The 20,896-nt window shown below is 42.7% G+C and overlaps 1 protein-coding gene across 1 annotated transcript in view; it reads left to right on the forward strand.

Moving 5' to 3' along the window:
• The window catches only part of LOC124555153, a 725,477-nt gene that overhangs the window by 379,144 nt on the left and 325,437 nt on the right, over nt 1–20,896 (forward strand). The window contains exon 2 of the mRNA XM_047128972.1: nt 9,949–10,207. Coding sequence (XP_046984928.1) covers nt 9,991–10,207 — 217 coding nt within the window. The 5' untranslated portion in view covers nt 9,949–9,990. The remainder of the gene's footprint in view (nt 1–9,948; nt 10,208–20,896) is intronic.

A 20,896-nucleotide genomic window follows, 5' to 3' on the forward strand; every position in this document is an offset into this window, starting at 1 on the left:
AGCTAGTTTTCCCTCATTTCAGCCATTTTAGTGCAATACAAGCATGGATAGAGGTGATTATAAAACACTTCGCTTGGAGATGAAATGCGTTCTATAAAGAACACAAGTTTCATATGTTACTCTAAATCACATATAACGATCGAAAATTTTGGTGCTTGAGATAAGGAACAATGCAAGAAAGAAGTCTTTTCAGGAAATCCTGTGCCTTCTAGAGAGACATACCAATGGTTCCGTGAAAAAATAATACACGACAAAGTACGTGGACTAATAAGACGGCTACTTAGCGCACCGAACACGACAGTCCTCAACCATCAGTTTATAAAGACAAATAGGTCTTTAACTGTGTATGCTATTATATAACTGAGGTATATGACTGCAGGATTTTGTACTAACATTATAACAATCAGCATACACTGTGGGAAGTCATGGGATAGCCATATGCACCTATACAGATGGCAGTAGTATCACGTACAGAAGGTATAAAAAGGCGGTGCATTGTTGGAGTCGTCAAAAGGCAGTGCGTTGCTGGAGCTGTCATCAGCACTCAGGTGATTCACTTGAAAAGGTTTCTGACCTGATTATGGCCGCATGACGGGATTAACAGACTTTGAAAGCAGAACGGTAGTTAGAGCTAAATGCATGGGACATTTCATTGCAAAAATAGTTACAGATTACAATGTCAAAAGTGTGCCGAGAATACCAAATTTCAGGCATTACCTCTCACCATGGACAACGCAGTTGCTGACGCCCTTCTCTTAACGACTAAGAACAGCCGACGGCCATCACTTAACGATCGAGGGCAGCTGCGTTTGCGTAGAATTGTCAGTGCTAAGAGACAAGCAACACTGCTTGAAATAACCGCAGAAATCAATCTGGGACGTACGACGAACGTATCCGTTAGGACAGTACGGCGAAATTTGGCGTTAATGGGATATGGCAGCAGACGACCGACGTGAGCGCCTTTGCTAACAGCACGACACCGGCTGCAGCACCTCTTCTGGACTCGTGGCCATATCGGTTGGACCCTAGACGACTGGAAAACTGTGGCCTGGTCAGATGGGCCCCGATTTCAGATGGTAGGGTTCGAGTGGGGCGCAGATACCACGAAGCCATGGACCCAAGTTGTCAAGTGTGTTTACATGGAATGGACTGGGTCCTCTGGTCCAATTGAACCGATTTCCCGATTGGTATGGAGAACATTCTGGACAATTCGAGAGAATGATTTGGCCACGCAGATCACCCGACATGAATCACATCGAACATTTTTGGGAAATAATCGAAAGGTCAGTTCGTGTGCAACATCCATCACCGGCGACACTTCCGCAGTTATGGACGGTTGTAGGTGCAGCATGGCTCATTATTTCTGCAGGGGACTCCCGACAATTTTCTGAGTCCGTTCCACTTCGGGTTGCTGCACTACGCCGGGCAAAAGGAGGTCCGACACGAAATTACGAGATATTCCATGACTTTTGACATCTCAGTATAATCACACTGCGTTATTACTTTGTATTTTCTGAATGCATCCTACATGGTGTCAGCTCTTTACTTTCTAAAGTATAAGTAGTCATATCTCACGAGCAATGACACTGTTTCTGGTGATTACCAATACAAATTCAGACGGTGCCTCTAAATTTCCACGTGAGCCAGGAGCATTTATCTCCGGAGAATATCGTTTTCGCGATGAGGATGCCCGCATGTGCGTGCGCGCGCTCTTAGACACACACACACACACACACACACACACACACACACACACACACATTCCGAACTGAAAGTGTTTTCAAAATGAATCATTTTCGGCGATGTATGTACTACATTATAACAAATGTTTATCTATTTGTAAGATGTACGCTTCAATGCTGTTATAGAACCATGTTTCCTTATGATAATCATCCTTATGACACATAATGTGTTCAGCTCCCCTCTTGTTTGACCATTCATGTTGCATCGTCGTTTCTCTGATGCCTGTGCAGGGCTTTTATTATTACGTAGATCGGAAAAGAAACGTCCCAAATGCGAGACTGTGGCCAAATATAACTCTTCTTTAGTCTCGCTTGAGTGAAATGATGGTCCGCTGACGAACTGACAGCTTGGCAGAGTACCAAGGCTACGTTTCACGCTTCAGAATAACTCCCGTATGACTGTAAGACGTCTTACATCATCTCTACCGTAGGTGTGCTAAGCTGTCAGTCTCAAGTGCCGTACCTCGTATCATCTGCTGCCATCACTAACCATCTTATTGTAGGGAAGTACACTAAGCGATCATTCGTATCCAGACTCCCACGTGAAAGAGCAATCGAATTTTCGTAAGTAATATCGTCTCAGAATGGACTTCGTCTATCCTTCCCTTTTTATAGGTGTAGTACTGATATTCTTAAGGAACAATTCTTCGCTGAGACCTGCAGGGAAGGGACGATGCCGGCCGGAGTGGCCGAGTGGTTCTAGGCGCTACAGTCTGGAACCACGCGATCGCTATGGTCGCAGGTTCGAATCCTGCCTCGGGCATGGATGTGTGTGATGTCTTTAGGTTAGTTAGGTTTAAGTAGTTCTAAGTTCTAGGGGACTGATGACCTCAGAAGTTAAGTCCCATAGTGCTCAGAGCCATTTGAACCATTTTTTGAAGGGACGATAACACTGTAAATCATTGTGACTTTGTGTGGGATAGATTATATACAAGAGTAAAGGAGAATTATATGAAAACTATTTTTAACTGAGGAGGAGGAGGAGGATATTAGTGTTTAACGTCCCGTCGACAACGAGGTCATTAGAGACGGAGCGCAAGCTCGGGTGAGGGAAGGATGGGGAAGGAAATCGGCCGCGCCCTTTCAAAGGAACCATCCCGGCATTTGCCTGAAGTGATTTAGGGAAATCACGAAAAACCTAAATCAGGATGGCCGGAGACGGGATTGAACCGTCGTCCTCCCGAATGCGAGTCCAGTGTGCTAACCATTGCGCCACCTCGCTCGGTTATTTTTAACTGACATTTTCGTAAAGTGGACTGGAATTTCTGAGGAAAGGTAACAGCCGATCAAGAATACGCAATAACCATGACAGAGGCTATCGACACGAAACAACTGGTATGGAATATTTGCAGTACAGTTTTCACGCAGACCGACGAATAGCTAATGAGATACAGGATGGTTGCAATTAAACACAATTGTCGCATTTCAGGATCTTCACCGCCACAGAATATTCATTAAGTTCTCCTGCAGAGCGAACGCGTCGCTGTGTAGTGTGACTTCACGGCACAGTTTATGATTGGTTCATTTTTCTTTGAGGAACTCTAACCCCAAGGATCAACAACATGCAGCATGAACGACACACGATCGAATCATTGGACGATCGTACAAAACTGCGTGCCCACCGAGGTCACCAGATTTGAACCTGTGTGATTTCTGGCTGTGAAGTTCCCTGAAGGACAGAGTTTGTCAAGGGGGCGCTATCATACGTTGGAGGATGAAGATGAGCATGGCGAGGGAGGTAGCAACATCCCACCTGAGGTGGGGTATCTAATGCTGTTCCACGCTGTCGTAGATGCAAATTTTTATGACATTGAAATACGTCAGTAGCTTGGAACGTGAACATGGTACGCACTTAATCAATGTTACCCTCTCATATGGAAATTAAAATGTGTTTCTTTCAACGGTTTATTCGTTACTTCTGTTCCGCATGTCCTTACAAATGTTTCCACAAAGTTTCATTGTCCTACGATCACTCGTCTTTCATAGGAGCCCTCTCAAATAGGGAAAGTTTGATAATAACCGCTCTGTGCATTCATGGAGGTATCAGGAATAGCAGATGCCACACGGAGTGAATGCATTTTTCATTATAACTAACGTAAATGCTCGTCGAATTTCCTATTAATTATGAATATTTTTAGATGCGATAAAATAGTTGCAAATGCTTCTTCAGATTGTTGTTGTAGTCTTCAGTCCAGAGACTTGTTTGATGCAGCTCTCCATGCTACCCTATCCCGTGCAAGGTTCTTCATCTCCAAGTACCTACTGCAACTTACATCCTTCTGAATCTGTTTAGTGTATTCATCTCTTGTTCTCCCTCAGCAATTTTTACCCTCCACGCTGCCCTCCAATACTAAATTGGTGATCCCTTTATGCCTCAGAATATGCCCTACCAACCGATCCCTTCTTCTAATCAAGCTGTGCCACAAATTTCTCTTCTCTCCAATTCTTCCTCATTAGTTATGTGATCTACCCATCTAATCTTCAGCATTCTTCTGTAGCACCACATTTCGAAAGCTTCTATTCTCTTCTTGTCTAAACTATTTATCGTCCATGTTTCACTTTCATACATGGCTACACTCCATACAAATACTTTCAGAAACGACTTCCTGACACTTAAATCTATACTCGATGTTAACAAATTTCTCTCCTTCAGAAATGCTTTCCTTGCCATTGCCAGTCTACATTTTATATCCTCTCTACTTCGACCATCAGTTATTTTGCTCCCCAAATAGCATTACTCATTTACTACTTTAAGCGTCTCATTTCGTAATCTAATTCCCGCAGTATCACCCGATTTAATTCGACTAAAATCAAATGACTCTGAGCACTATGGGACTTAACATCTATGGTCATCAGTCGCCTAGAACTTAGAACTACTTAAACCTAACTAACCTAAGGACATCACACAACACCCAGTCATCAGGAGGCAGAGAAAATCCCTGACCCCGCCGGGAATCGAACCCGGGAACCCGGGTGTGGGAAGCGAGAACGCTACCGCACGACCACGAGCTGCGGACTAATTCGACTATATTCCATTATTCCCGTTTTGCTTTTGTTGTACTCCTCTGATAACTTCTGACGTTGATTAATCGTTCTAAACTGATAGTTTCAATTGTTTCTATGTTACCGGTTAATTTGATAAAGCACAGTATCTAATGTCAGCTTGTTCTACCACAACTTTTGTCACTGAAATTATATCTCGGTAAGTTAATTTCTATTGATACAGTGTAGGCTTTCACGGCCGACGTTTACTTCATTTAAAATTTCTTGCCCGAGAGGCCGTGGTCGATATACGAAACAATTCCCTGACGTTTCGTCTCCGACTTCGGAAGACGCCGTCAGAGATGCACGGCTAATTCAGTTGTACGTGTTGCAGGACGAACAGAACCAGAACTGTGTCTCCTCGTTTCAAACATGGACTGAGAGAGTAAACTGCAAACTGAAAAAACAAATCCCTTTTGAATTCAGCGGAGACGCTCTTTCTATGTTGTGCATAAACCAAAGAACTGACTCAACAAAAACAGAAAAAAAATGGTTCAAATGGCTCTGAGCACTGTGGGACTTAACTTCTGAGGTCATCAGTCCCCTAGAACTTAGAACTACTTAAACCTAACCAACCTAAGGACATCACACATACCCATACCCGAGGCAGGATTCGAACCTGCGACCGTAGCGGTCGCGCGGTTCCAGACTGTAGCGCCTAGAACCGCTCGGAAGGCCTTCAACATCCTCCATACAATCCGGATCTCTCCCCATGCGATTTCCATATTTTTGCAGGCCTGAAGAAAGACATTCGTGACCGTCGATTTACTTTGGAGGAAGATGTGCTCACCTGCGTATAAACATGATTTAGTAGGAAAACTTTAACATTTTTCCATGAAGACATTGACCGTTTTGACTTACACTGGGATAAATGTATTAACAGCTACGGCGATTACTTTCGAAATAATAATCATTTTACTTACTTTTTTCCGTCTGTCTCGTTTTCATTTGACTGCCCCTTATACAAAAAAAATAGTTCAAATGGCTCTGAGCACTATGGGACTCAACTGCTGATGTCATTAGTCCCCTAGAACTTAGAACTAGTTAAACCTAACTAACCTAAGGACATCACAAACCTCCATGCCCGAGGCAGGATTCGAACCTGCGACCGTAGCGGTCCTGCGGTTCCAGACTGCAGCGCCTTTAACTGCCCCTTATACAATTTCAGCTTAGGGATAAGTTAGTTAATAAGACGAACACCGTAGTCCACATTACAGAGACTTCCACGGAAATGTTAAGATCAAATACGTTGCGCAGTCCTGGGGACTCCAAAACAGTAATGTGTCTTGTATCGGGTAATGATTTTTTTTTTTTTGTTCTTTTGGGACGCATACGTAATCAAAGACGTGTAAGGAAACAATTTTTTTTTTGTTTAAAACCAACTTAGGAGCAAACTAAAGCGGAAAACTCTGAAATAAAAGATATTACAAAAATAAACACAGTCTTTCTGTTATATTGTTTTCCAAAGGACAATTGACAAACAAAAAAAAAGAATACACATTTGGTAAGGGCTAAACTAGAAGAAAAGAGCATTCATTTGTTTCTATAGAAAAACTGTAAAATACTGACAACGGTCCAAACACGCATATAAAAGTAGATGATGCTTAGAGTCTTGTAGATCTGCAGTGCATTGAGTACACAATTTTCGTCTTCGCTTTCAGTAACTTGCATCTCATCGTCATCAGATTCATCGCCAGAAAGTTCATTGCTGTTTCGTGATCACTTGGAATAGAATTTTCAATGGTAATGTTGCTTTCGGGAGCACCATCTTGATCTGAACAGTCAGCGTCACATCCTTCAATCCATCTTAGAACACATTCCTCGAAGTTAGGATTTGTAGCGTTAACTTTTTTTGTATTCGCGGACAAAACTGAAAATATAACACTAACTGCATCGTGGAGTCCAGGGGACTCTTAAGTTCGTTGTTGAAAATGCTTGGCGTGATAACAGACTTTAGTCTCCCCACCATAGGAAGGTACTGAACAGCGCATGCTCTCTGATCAACAAATACGAAAAATACTACAACTTCTCACTTCCCTGGAGTCCCATAGACTTAGCAACACCGGTTAAGGATTAATGAAAGTACAAGGAGCACGATTCTGCTACTGCAAATGTAAGGAAGCTCAAGAAAGTAATGGCAGTCGGCTGCTATATTTAAAGTAAAACGATGTTGCATCAAAATAATCGTCACAGAAACTGCATGCGAAGAATGAAGCAGCTCGTATCCATAGTGAAAAACTGTTTTCAGCTGAGTTATTTAATTTTATTTGTTTTTATTGAAATAGTTCACCGGCGAACTGCCGGATGCCGGTGTCCAACGGGCATAACATTTATGCATCTACATCTAAATCTACATACATTCTCCGCAAGCCACCTGAAGGTGTGTGGCGGAGGGTACTTCGAGTACCTCTATCGGTTCTCCCTTCTACTCCAGTCTCGTATTTTTCGTGGAAAGAAAGATTGTCGGTATGCCTCTGTGTGAGATCTAATCTCTCTGAATTTATCCTCATGGTCTCTTCGCGAGATATACGTAGGAGGGAGCAATATACTGCTTGACTCCTCGGTGAAGGTATGTTCTCGAAACTTCAATAAAAGCCCGTACCGAGCTACTGAGCGTCTGTCTTGCAGCGTCTTCCACTGTAGTTTATCTATCATCTCCGTAATGCTTTCGCGATTACTAAATGATCCTGTAACGGAGCGCGCTGCTCTCCGTTGGATCTTCTCTATCTCTTCTATTAACCCTATCTGGTACGGATCCCACACTGCTGAGCAGTATTCAAGCAGTGGGCGAACAAGCGTACTATAACCTACTTCCTTTGTTTTCGGATTGCATTTCCTTAGGATTCTTCCAATGAATCTGTCTGGCATCTGCTTTACCGACGATTAATTTTATATGGTCATTCCATTTTAAATCACTCCTAATGCCTACTCCCAGATAATTGATGGAATTAACTGCTTCCAGTTTCTGACCTGCTATATTGTAGCTAAATGATAGAGTATCTTTCTTTCTATGTGTTCGCAGCACATTACACTTGTCTACATTGAGATTCAATTGCCATTCCCTGCACCATGCGTCAATTCGTTGCAGATCCTCCTGCATTTCAGTACAGTTTTCCATTGTTACAACCTCTCGGTATACTACAGCATCATCCGCAAAAAGCCTCAGTGAACTTCCGACGTTATCCACAAGGTCATTTATGTATATTGTGAACAGCAACGGTCCTACGACACTCCCCTGCGGCACACCTGAAATCATTCTTACTTCGGAAGACTTCTCTCCATTGAGAGACGCCCATGTTGCAATCGCAGTTGATGAACTGGCTGATGGGGAGCCGGCGCCTCGCTTGTATGTCTTCCCCCTCTCCCTTTGATCGGCCACTCCATCGGCCGTCAGCGCTCAGCATCCCTACCCCCATTGCTCCCGCCGACACAGTGTTCTGTCCTAGGTTCGCGTCCAGGACCGCGCACTGGCGGCACCTCTTGTTTTTTTTTCTTTTTGCTGTGAAATCAATGTATGGGTAATGGAATAAAGAAGAGTGAATGTTAATACACAACAGAAAGAGGCATAGCACATCAAGCTGGCCACTAGCCTAGATCATGTGCTCTTATCAATGTAGTTCTGTTGCCAACAACATACTACACTACTGGCCATTAAAATTGCTACACCATGAGTGCTACAGACGCAAAATTTAACCGACAGGAAGAAGATGCTGTGATATGCAAGTGATTAGCTTTTCAGAGCATTCACACAAGGTTGGCGCCGGTGGCGACACCTTCAACGTGCTGACATGAGGAAAGTTTCCAACCGATTTCTCATACACAAACAGCAGTTGACAGGCGTTGCCTGGTGAAACGTTGTTGTCATGCCTCGTGTAAGAAGAAGAAATGCGTACAGTCACGTTTCGGACTTTGATAAAGGTCGGATTGTAGCCTATCGCGATTGCGGTTTATCGTATCGCGACATTGCTCCTCGCGTTGGTCGAGATTCAATGACTGTTAGCAGAATATGGAATCGGTGGGTTCAGGAGGGTAATACGGAACGCCGTGCTGGATCCCAACGGCCTCGTATCACTAGCAGTCAAGATGACAGTCATCTTATCCACATGGCTGTAACGGATCGTGCAGCCACGTCTCGATCCCTGAGTCAGCAGATGGGGACGCTTGCAAGACAACAACCATCTGCACGAACAGTTCGAAGACGTTTGCAGCAGTATGGACTATCAGCTCGGAGACAATGGCTGCTGTTACCCTTCACGCTGCATCACAGACAGGAGCGCCTGCGGTGGTGTACTCAACGACGAACCTGGGTGCACGAATGACAAAACGTCATTTTTTCGGATGAATCCAGGTCCTGTTTACAATATCATGATGGTCGCATCCGTGTTTGGCGACATCGCGGTGAACGCACATTGGAAGTGTGTATTCGTCATCGCCATACTGGCGTATCACCAGCGTGATGGTATAGGGTGCCATTGATTATGCGTCTCGGTCACCTCTTGTTCGCATTGACGGCACTTTGAACAGTGGACGTCACAATTCAGATGTGTTACGACCCGTGGCTCTACCCTTCATTCGATCTCTGCGAAACCCTACATTTCAGCAGGATAATGCACGACCGCATGTTGCAGGTCCTGTACGGGCCTTTCTGGATACAGAAATTGTTCGACTGCTGCCCTGGCCAGCACATTCTCCAGATCTCTCACCAATTGAAAACGTCTGGTCAATGGTGGCCGAGCAACTGGCTCGTCACAATACGCCAGTCACTACTCTTTATGAACTGTGGTCTCGTGTTGAAGCTGCATGGGCTGCTTTACCTGTACACGCCATCCAAGCTCTGTTTGACTCAATGCCCAGGCGCATCAAGGCCGTTATTCGGCCAGAGGGGGTTGTTCTGGGTGCTGATTTCTCAGGATCTATGCACCCAAATTGCGTGAAAATGTAATCACATGTCAGTTCTAGTATAATATATTTGTCCAATGAATACCCGTTTATCATCTGCATTTCTTCTTGGTGTAGAAATTTTAATGGCCAGTAGTGTATACTGCTGCTTTCTTTTTGGTAATTATGGCACAGGATTCGTTGCACCAACATGTCGATAGTGAAGTAACTAGGATCATTTACGTGGCCACGAGTCTGACAGTAGCTTTTTTCTCTTTTTCCGCAGCCCCCTGAGAATGAGCTGCAGAAGATTGGGTGCAACAGGACGATGTCTGAACACCAGATGCGCGTGCAGCGCTCGCTGCAGAAGCTGCACGTGCCCGACTGGTATAAGAAGTCGACGGTGGCCAGCCGGCCCGAGGGCTTCTTGCTCAAGCGCGGCAGCACCAACTCGGCGCTGCACCACTGGCCCGGCCTCGGCTCCAAGACCACGTCGCTCTCCAGCCTCGGCTCGACCAGCCTAACCGCCTCGCGCTCGCCGACTAGTGAGTAGTCCCACAACTCCCTCGAGGCGGTCGTTTTGGTGCTAACTCTTGTCCACACGTTCTGTGGAGTTTTTCAGTCACAGGCAACTCCATCCAGTATGGAATGTCACTGAATAATTCAGTTTTAGTTAACAGCTGCTCACAACTTTATGCGTTGACCCGCGAAAAATCTAAGATACAGCAAACTCCAGATTATTCTAGTTAGTGCGGATTCAATACTACACGGACAACCTAAAAACAAAGATAATTCGGAGTAGACATGTTTTTTTAAGTTATATATATTGAGGGCTCGTAGCGGCGATATACGTCTTTTAGAGACATTGTAAGTAGATAAATCCAAATCACTGCTATGTTTAAAGTACTTAGTGCTTCATTGGTTTGCAAAAGTCCTGTTTCCGCTACAGTGACATTTTATAGCTGCGTGCAAATAATACGTGGTTTAGTTAACCTTTGTACAATTTTGGTAAATATTTTTGGAACAGTGATCAATAAAGTATTATATTTTAACTAAAGTTCAGACTTCATCACAACACTTACGTCTCAGTAACATAGGCGACCGGTTTCAGTTGACTTCGTAGCAGCTGAGGAGAGCTCCGCATACCATCCTCCAAGAAACCCATGGGTCTGAAGATGGTTATATAAATATAACCGAAACCGGTCACCTATGTTATTGAGACATATGTGTTGTGATCAAGACTGAACTTTAGTTAAAATATAGTTAACCTTTGTTTCTGTTCTTATGTATAATTATTCATCATATTGGGTGATTAATGTTGTTGTCGACGAGATTTTTTGATTGGCTATGGTCTTCTTGTTCTGTTTACAACAAGTCACTAATACATAAAAACCCAGAGACTAATAAACCAAATCAAAATTGTAACCATATAAACTCGCAGGCGCTCTGTCAAATTAAGCTGTCAAAACTACAAAAACTTCTAAAAACAACAAGAAGACCATTGCCAACAAAATAATCTCGTCTACAACAACATTAAAGATCGAGATATGGCAGCATAGCTGTCGCAATCATATAAACACGCCACCTAGGACATAACAACTAAATCGTTAGACATTAAATCCATTGGCAATTGCGGATATGGACAACCATTATCTGTAGAATGGAATGACGACAATGAAAGTATGTGCCGGACCGGGTCTCGAACCCGGATTTCCCGCTTATCGCCTGCGATCACCTTACCATTTGGCTGGCTATCCGTGCTCGATTCACGGCAGACACAAACTTAACATACGTCGTCAACCATGCGTCTACAACCTGTACTCGTACATCCATTATGTATATTCCCGCACAGTTGAGACATTTCGCTTCAAAGACACCTGCCCGTTGTCAGCAGATAAATACGGTGTCGTATAAATCGTTAGACAGTGACAGCACCAATCGATGTTTTATGGACGTCAAAACAACTAGACGTAAGTACTATTGTATAATTACGAAACGTTGCCAATACTTACACATACGTATAGAAAAAAGATTAACTGAATCATGTGTTATTCGCCGGCGGCTAGAAAATGGCACTGTAGCCGAAATAGGCCTATCGCAAACCAGTGAAGCACTAAATACTTTAAATCTAGCAGCTATTTGGATTTGTCTACTTATAATGAACTATAGCTGTGATTTAAACTGGCGGTTTATGTAGGTATTGTATGTAACCCTCCCTCATAGCCGCTCGCTTTAGCACGGCACTTTCGGTATTCGGCTCCGACTCGAATATAGCCGGCGCATTAACGGTGAAGGCCGGTATGCCTGCCAGAGTGGATGTGGTTTTCAGGCGGTTTCCCACATCCCACTAGGTGAGTACCGTGGTGTACCCGCCTCAGTTACACAATTCGCAAACATTTCGGACATTCAAGTGGGGCTGGGGAAGAGGAGGGCGGGGGGAGATACGACGGCAGGAAGAGCCACTCTCTTACCACTAACATTGCCAAATCGCACACACCACACCATCCAAGTAATATTTAGGTGGACTTGGTTTCACAGTAAACTGTGTGTGGGGGAGAGGGGGCGAGAAGCTAACTAAAATGAACATTATCTGAATGGATATCAAGACGCAATGCAATCACTATGACTCTGGCGTCTAGCTACACATGACTCAGAGGATAATGTTCCTGTATCACCTTCATCTGATGATGAGCCTGAAGCGGCTCGAAAATCGGTTAATGGTGCAATAAAGCGCATCAATTTCGGAAAAGCACCTTTTTTCATATCACACAGGGTGACAATTATTGAACTATATGAAAAAAAACGTAAATAAGTTTTAAATTACGGCGTGCGCACACTTTATTCAACATGTAAACGTCACTACAATATTCGTATTTAGGTTATGACATATTCCACATGTCTACCATCATTTGCGATGATTGGCGCAAACGAATAGCGAAATCCTGCATGACACGCTGAAGTGTCGGAACCTCGATGCTGTCGATGGCCTCTGAAGAGCTGTTTACAGGTCAGCAATAGTTTTGGGGTTATTGATTTACTCCTTGTTTTAATGTAGCCCCACAAAAGGGAGTAGCATTTGTTCAGATCCGAAGAAAATGGCGGCCAATCGAAGTCCATGCCAGAGGCCTCTGGGTACCCAGAGCCAGAATGCGGTCCCCAAAGTGCTCCCCCGGGACATCAAACACTCTCCTGCTTTGATGGAGTCGAGCTCCGTCTTGCATGAACCACATCTTGTCGAAATCAGCGTCACTTTGGCTAATGGGGACGAAATCATCTTTCAAAACCTTCACGTACCTTTCGGCAGTTATCGATTATTCCGTGTGTGGACGTTGGACACTACACAGTCACCCGTTGAGGGTGAAGAGGCTACTCGTTCGGGAAATGCGGATTCTCGGTCCCCTTAAACCACCAATTTTGCTTATTGACGAACCCATACGAATGAAACTGGGCTTCGTCTCTAAACCAAACAACAACGTGCATATTAATTCCAATCAAGCCCCGCGGCCAACCGTGTAATTTGTTTGAACGTCCTAACGCAAACCGTTCAGAAGTTATGACGATCCTATTTCACGTAGTTCAATATTTTTATTGTCACCTTGCACGTATTACTAAGGGACAATCCAGAACCCGGTTCAGTTGAAGGTTGCCCATATAACGACTTTCAGGGGCAACATAAACTTTCTTTTCAATATTTTGCATACTCATTGTCAGAATTTAAAGATTTAAAACGCTGTCGTAATCAACTCATTAAGATGTATAATCTTATTATAAAAGTTTAACACAGTATGACAAGTATTACAGTTAGAAACTGTGTGTTGGTTTTGAGGCAGCATAACTGACGATGCGCAAATACCAGGACTTCATTCGTTCAGTATTTGAGAATGACGGATTTAAAAAAAAAAAAAAAAAAAAAAAAAGGTTCAAGAGTGGGATTAAAACTGAAGGTGAAATGATACCAATGCCTACATTCGCTGACGACATTGCTATCCTCAATGAATGCGAAGAAGAATTACAGGATCTGTTGAATGGAATGAACAGTCTATGAGTCAGAATATGGATTGAGAGTAAGTAGAAGACGAAAGTAATGTGAAGAAGCAGAAATGCGAACAGCGAAAAACTTAACACCATAACTGGTGATCACGAAGTAGATGAAGTTAAGGAATTCTGCTACCTAGGCAGCAAAATAACTCATGACAGTCGGAGCAAGTAGGACATAAAAAACAGACCAGCACTGGCAAAAAGGGCATTCCTGGCTAATAGAAGTCTACTAGTACCAAACATAGGTCTTCATTTAAGGAAGAAATTTCTGAGAATTTTCGTTTGGAACACAGCGTTGTATGGTAGTGAAACAGGGACAGTGGGAAAACCGGAACGACGGACAATCGAAGCATTAAAATGTGGTGCTACAAGAGAATTTTGAAAATTAGGTGGACTGATAAGGTAACGAATGAGGAGGTTCACTTCAGAATCGGCGAGGAAAGGAATATATGGAAAACTCTGAGAAGAAGGGACAAGATGATAGGACATCTTTTAAGACATCGGGGAATAATTTTCATGCTATTAGAGGGAGCTGTAGAGGGTAAAAACTGTAGAGGAAGACAAAGACTGGACTAATCCAGCAAATGATTGAGGACGTAAGGTTACCAGTGCTACTCTGAGATGACGAGGTTGGCACAGGAGAGAAATTTGCGGCAGGCCGCATCAAACCGGTGAAAAAGAAAAAAAAAAAAAGAGAAAGAGAGAGCACTTAGCGACTTCCAGCAAACTTTGAAATTATAAATTATTTTTAAACATTTGTGAAACTTTATCTCCCAGACAACAATCATAAATGATTAAAGAAACGAAGTTTATCTATTACTATATTTTTGCTGTTCATGCAAGAGTCATACTTTAACATCAGACATGATGTTTTAATTGATTACTTCTTTACTACCGACTCTATTCGAAACAGTTTGCAGAGAGTATTCACGTATACCAATGAAGGTACCTGCAAAATTATAGTGGAGGAGATTAAACGTCATAGACAGTTAGATATCTTCAAAACTAGCTTCTGCTTAACATAGCACGCAGTAAAAGTTCAGTAGCAGGCATGACGATTTAATTTATTACTTCATTAATACTATTTCTATTTGGAACGTACTTTGCAGACAGTATCTTCATATATTGCTGAATGTACCTCTAAAATTATATTATCGTGCAACACATAGTTCAGAATATATGACGTCATTAGCACTGAAATGCGTGAAAAGATTGATTTTGCTTAAAACAGAATTTAAACTACCCACTGTTTCCTAGAGAGAGCAGTTAGCGACTTCTAACAAACTTTGCGAAACTTTTTCTCGCTTATATTCTTAATGTCAAATATTTAACACATTAACTCTTTTGTAATCAAACGTTTGAAGCTGCTTTATACATGGGATCGATGCTTTATATAATCGGGGGTTTACTGGTACCTACATAAACCGCCGTTACATGTTTCTACATGAAATTACCATTTACTGTAGCTACACATGATACCTGCCACATACGAAAGTCAACAGCACTACTTACGGCTACTTGTTACTCGCCGGAAACATAGAGGCGGAAATTATCTGTGTTTAGCTCCTAGTGAAAAGGCTAAACACATACATAGGTATGATACCGGCCGTAAAAATGTTAAAAGGATGGAGTTCCTGCATTAACCTGAAGATAAAATGGGAAACAACAGAAAAATTTTTCAGGGATTTCCGAAGATGAGACAGGCGTCTTCCAGCGGTAAAACACAATTCAGTTGCATAACAGTCTAACGTAAACGAAAATATTCTTTCTAAGTATAGCGGAATATTTCAGGGTTCGTTTCACTATTTTTGTCTTCAAAAATCATCCATCTATGTACGAATAATCGATAAGTATGATTAGCTGAACCCAGATAATCAGAAGTTTGCTGTACTTACATCAAAGAAGGGACTTTGAAATTTGTGTTATCGGCCATCACTAGTAAAGAAAAAAATATAAAAAACTTCACTTTAAAAATCAATTGTTTAAGCTGCACGGACGTGCTCAGTGGACTAAAAAGTAACAATATGTAATGAAAACCAGTTTCTAGTAGCAGAAATAATATATTTTTTCAAAATCTTACCATTTCGGCTAAGCGCTGTCCAGACGTAATGATTGAAAGCAGTCGCATACGATTAACGACGGCGGTTTAAACGTCTCTTTCAATGTTTCTAGTCAAATCACTTTATTTAAATGAAAAAAAATCTTTTCAATTCAAACAAGAACCTTAAGTGTCCTGCAGAATAATGACGGGAAAAAAATCGAATCTATGATTTGGCAAACTTTGCAGTGTAACAACAGCAGTATTCGGAGTACATTCTTTCCTAACAGTATTATAATGGCTGATGGATTTAAACAGAATACACAAAAGTTGCACCACCTATGCTCTGAAACAGTAGCGTAGATGTTCTAAAACAAATGCTAACTTCAGTAAAGCATATTTTTTAAAGTTACATTGCATATTTAACATGATAATAGTTCGAAAACAATTCCAGCTCTCACAGTTTGTCAAAGAAGCCACATTACCAGATTTTTTTTATTTTTACGGTCGCGTCCGTCAACATCAAACTTGTGAGAGATCCAATAGCACACTTCTAGAACTGATATTTTAATTGCTGGTGAAATTATGTGTATACTCCCCCATCCCAAGAATTACGTGGAAAATTTAACACCAAAGCGTCCTCTGACGTGGTATTATGGGTAAACGTTTACAGGCCACATTTATAAGGCTATATGGTGTGCATTTATTCGGACTTACGAATGAATTTTCGGTGAAATTCAAATTTCGAACCTGTTCAGTACAGGAACTTGATCAGTCGATGACTGATAAGTTTAGTGGAAACACAGCATATCGAGTAAATTTCTTTGAACAGAAGATTAAATTCTGAAGGAAGTCTTACAGCGAAATGAAATACAGCAAAACAGAAGAATTTTTCTGTCCCATGTAGATAGATGCCCGAACAGTGGATGGCTCAGTGGATAATGGCTGGTAACTGGCACTTACATCGCAAGCGTGCATATTGAACGAGTAAAGCTGTAAGATAGCACTAGGCTACTTGAGCAGAAGTTTGATCAAATCAAAATATCAGATAATTTATTGGGTTACAGTGCAAGCAGGAACGGCAGAAGATCATTTCTGGAAATAAATTCAGGAAACACTGAAGTTATATTACTAGCTGATGCCAATGAAGACATTCAGCAAAAGGTGGGAAATAATGGAAGGCAACGGAATAGAAACGCAAAGAAATTGGAAAAAATAAATGGCAGAGACATTCGTTGAAGGGAAAAATTAAGGACTCAAAACGGAGATTAATACATGTAAATGTTGCGATAAAATACAGGGTACTGAAATAAATTGTTGGAATTCCGTCAAAAGTCGCATTAAGAAGTATCCTTTATTTATTAGTAGTGGCTAGATTCGGACATTACATCCATTTTCAAACCATCCGTCTCCGCAAGTAATTAAAATACAGACAAATACGCATGCTTGGAAATAGACACAACAGACAACACTATCTGTTTATCTGTCTGGATTGCTATTCTAGATTGTCTGTTGTGGCTATCTCCAGGCATGCGTATTTGACTGTATTTTAATTATTTAGGAAGACGGAAATCAGTCATCACTAACAAATAAAGGACAATATTCATTGGAGGGCAGCGTGGAGGGAAAAAAATCGTAGAGGGAGACCAAGAGATGAATACACTAAGCAGATTCAGAAGGATGTAGGCTGAAGTAGGTACTGGAAGATGAAGAAGCTTGCATAGGATAGAGGAGCATGGAGAGCTGCATCAAACCAGTCTCAGGACTGAAGACCACAACAACAACAACAATTCTTAATGCGACTTTTGGACGGAATTCCAACCATTCATTTCAATAAAGGAAAAGTTGATGACCTATTTCATCTGCAGCATACTGAAAGTCCGTGAAGAAAAGTAGCATTAGTGATGGACCGGGAGAATGGAAATGGTAGAGAAAGTAATGAATTAACTCCAACCGAAGATGATATAACCTTCAAAGAAGATATCCTGCTAGCTTATTTTCGAAACCCCATAGTGTGGGCGTAATGTGAGGAGTATGTGCTATCACCAGCAAAGTTCCACTTATTCTGCTACGATGTAACGTGCTTTACTTTACCTGTATGCAATGTCTGGTGCCGATAATAATTTTCAGACGGAGTTCTAACATCTTTTCTGCTTTTTGTTAACGTCATTTAACAATGGGTACCCAGCTTTCAGTAGTCTCACTTTCATGTTATTTACACTTCTGGTTCATACGGACTGACAGACTCAAAGGATCGGTCTTGAAATGAGTAAACGTATAATAGCATCATTCATTGTAACAACGTTCTTAAGATGTTACGAAAGTCTTCCATGAAGATGTTATGACTCTCCATAAACGAAAGTTTATATGTCTGTGTATATAAACAGCATTCCATCTCTATGTCTGAGTGCATAGTAACGCTCATAAAGATCCTTAACTGCGGGTATTCTGAAAGGAAGCACATGAAGGAAGTTTTGTCTCAAGCAATAATTTGTGTCTGCATTCTTTTTGTGCGATGTTATCTGCCCTACGAGAACGGTTTACGAAGTGACCGATAAGTAAACGTACAAGAATAGCACAAAAAAATAAACAGACGGGCCGTCGGAAACGAGGAGGCACAGAAGGCTCGATCGAAACATTTAACGGCGCCGCTAAGAGTGAACGTGCTTCCCGTGCGATATACCATGCCTCCCAACGCACACCTGCTTTTTGCCTACGCTGTATGCTTCAGAAGCAGAATTAGCCGAAATATACTCTTAACAGGCTTAGAGTACTCATTAAAAGATAACATACCTTTCTTCTTAGTTTGGTGGCAACTTACAATATTCTAGCAATAAAACGCTTAGACCCGGCTGGTCAATCCTACCACCACAAAATTGCTCAATTTCTTTTGATCGGTAGATGTGTTTTTTGTACGAAAGATTATATGTGAAGACTCCTTTGGTCGCGTTCTCTTCAGTACACCTACTGCTTCCGTTTGCGAACGTTTAGGATGGTCACTGCTGGAATTTTTGTTCTGTGTGGGTTCACACCGTGCATGATGCTCACCCACATACGCCTTGCAGAACCACTGCTTGCGCTCTGGTGGCTTCTTGTTTCTTATTTCTTTCCTTTTCCTCCTCTTCCCTGCCATGTATTGTCATTGTGTACCCTCGCTGGCCATGTAAATGTAGTTCCCAGTATCATCGAACAGCTATGAAACAATTATTTCTTAATGTTGACACCCTTGATTGGTTAACTGCAGCTTTAAACAAATTAATCACTGGGTCACCGTCTCTGAAGGCCTCGATGTCAACGGGACGTCAAGTATCGATGTTCCGCCCTTCCTATTTCTTTTACTTAAGTGTTTTTATGTGCGTTAAGACCCAGCCGGGTAGACGTGCTTATAAACAAGCACACTTCTGCGATGCGGGGAGGCGTGCCGGGCTAGGTTCGAATCCGCCCGGCGGATTAACGAGTGTCAGTGTGCCGGCCAGCCCGGATGTGGTTTTTAGATGGTTTCTCACATCCCAAAAGGTGAATACCGGGCTGGTACCCACGATCCACGTCAGATAGAGGCTACGCAAACATCTAGACAACTATCTGTCACTTGCACATAGAGTTTCTTTAGGGGAAGACAGAAGATGCAGTATACTGATTCCGTCCTCGGTAGGGGTGGGGTTGAGGGGGGGGGGGACAGGAGAGCGATGACATAAGATGTTTCCCGCCTTAAACCATTATCAGCAGCAGCTGCAAATCTAGTAACTGTATTTCAATACACCGAGGTGACAGAAGTCACGGTAAAGCGATATGCACGTATACAGATGGCAGTAGTATCGCTTACACAAGACCACTGCATTGGCGAAGCTGTCATTTGTACTCAGGTGATTCATGTGAAAAGCTTACCGACGTGAGTGTAGCCGCACGACGGGAATTAACAGATTTTGAACGCAGAATGGTAGTTGCAGTTAGACGCATGGGACACTGCATTTCGAAAATCGTTAGGGAATTCAATATTCCGAAACCCACAGTGTCAAGAGTGTGCCAAGAATACCAAATTTCGGGGAATGCAGTGGCCGACGGCCATCACTTAACGATCGAGGGCAGCTGCGTTTGCGTAGAGTTGTCGGTGCTAACAGACTAACCACACCACGTGAAATAACCGCAGAAATCAATCTGGGAGGTACGACGAACGTAGCCGTTAGGACAGTGCGGCAAAATATGGCATTAATGGGCTATGGCAGCAGACGACCGAAGCTCGTGCCTTTGCTAACAGCCGGCCGAGGTGGCCGAGCGGTTCTAGGCGCTTCAGTCTGGAACCGCGGGACCGCTACGGTCGCAGGTTCGAATCCTGCCTCGGGCATGGATGTGTGTGATGTCCTTAGGTTGGTTAGGTTTAAGTAGTTCTAAGTTCTAGGGGACTGATGACCTCAGATGTTAAGTCCCATAGTGCTCAGAGCCACTTTGAACTTTGCTAACAGCACGACATCGCCCGCAGCGCCTCTCCTGGGCTCATAACCATATCGGTTGGACCTTAGACGAATGGAAAACCGTGGCATGGTCACATGAGTCCCGATTTCAGTTCGTAAGAGTTGATGGTAGAGTTCAAGTGTGGCCCACATCCCACAAAGCCATGGATCCAAGTTGTCAACAGGCACTGTGCAAGCTGTTGGTGTCTCCATAGTGGTGTAGACTGTGGTTACTTGGAGTTGACTGGGTGTTCTGGTCCAATTGAACCGATCATTGACTGAAAATGGTAATTTTCAGCTCCTTGGAAAGCATTTGCAGTCATTCATGGACTTCATGTTCCCAAAAAACGATAGAATTTTTATGAATTACGATGCGGCATGTCATTGGGCCACAATTGTTCGCGATTGGTTTGAAGAACATTCTGGACAGTTCGAGCGAATGATTTGGCCACCCATCGAACATTTATGGGACATAATCGAGAGGTCAGTTCCTGCACAAAATCCTACATCGATAACACTTCACAATTATGGACGGCTATAGAGGCAAGATGCTCAATACTTCTTCAGGAGACTTCCAACGACTTGTTGAGTCCATGCCACGTCACGTTGTTGCACTATGTCTGCTAAAAGGAGGTCCGACACTGTATTAGGAGGTCTCCCATGACTTTTGTCACCTCAGTGTAATTATACGCGGTGAGATGTCACTAAGA

This window comes from Schistocerca americana, chromosome X (assembly GCF_021461395.2).
Source record: "Schistocerca americana isolate TAMUIC-IGC-003095 chromosome X, iqSchAmer2.1, whole genome shotgun sequence".
NCBI classification, from domain to species: Eukaryota; Metazoa; Arthropoda; class Insecta; order Orthoptera; family Acrididae; genus Schistocerca; species Schistocerca americana.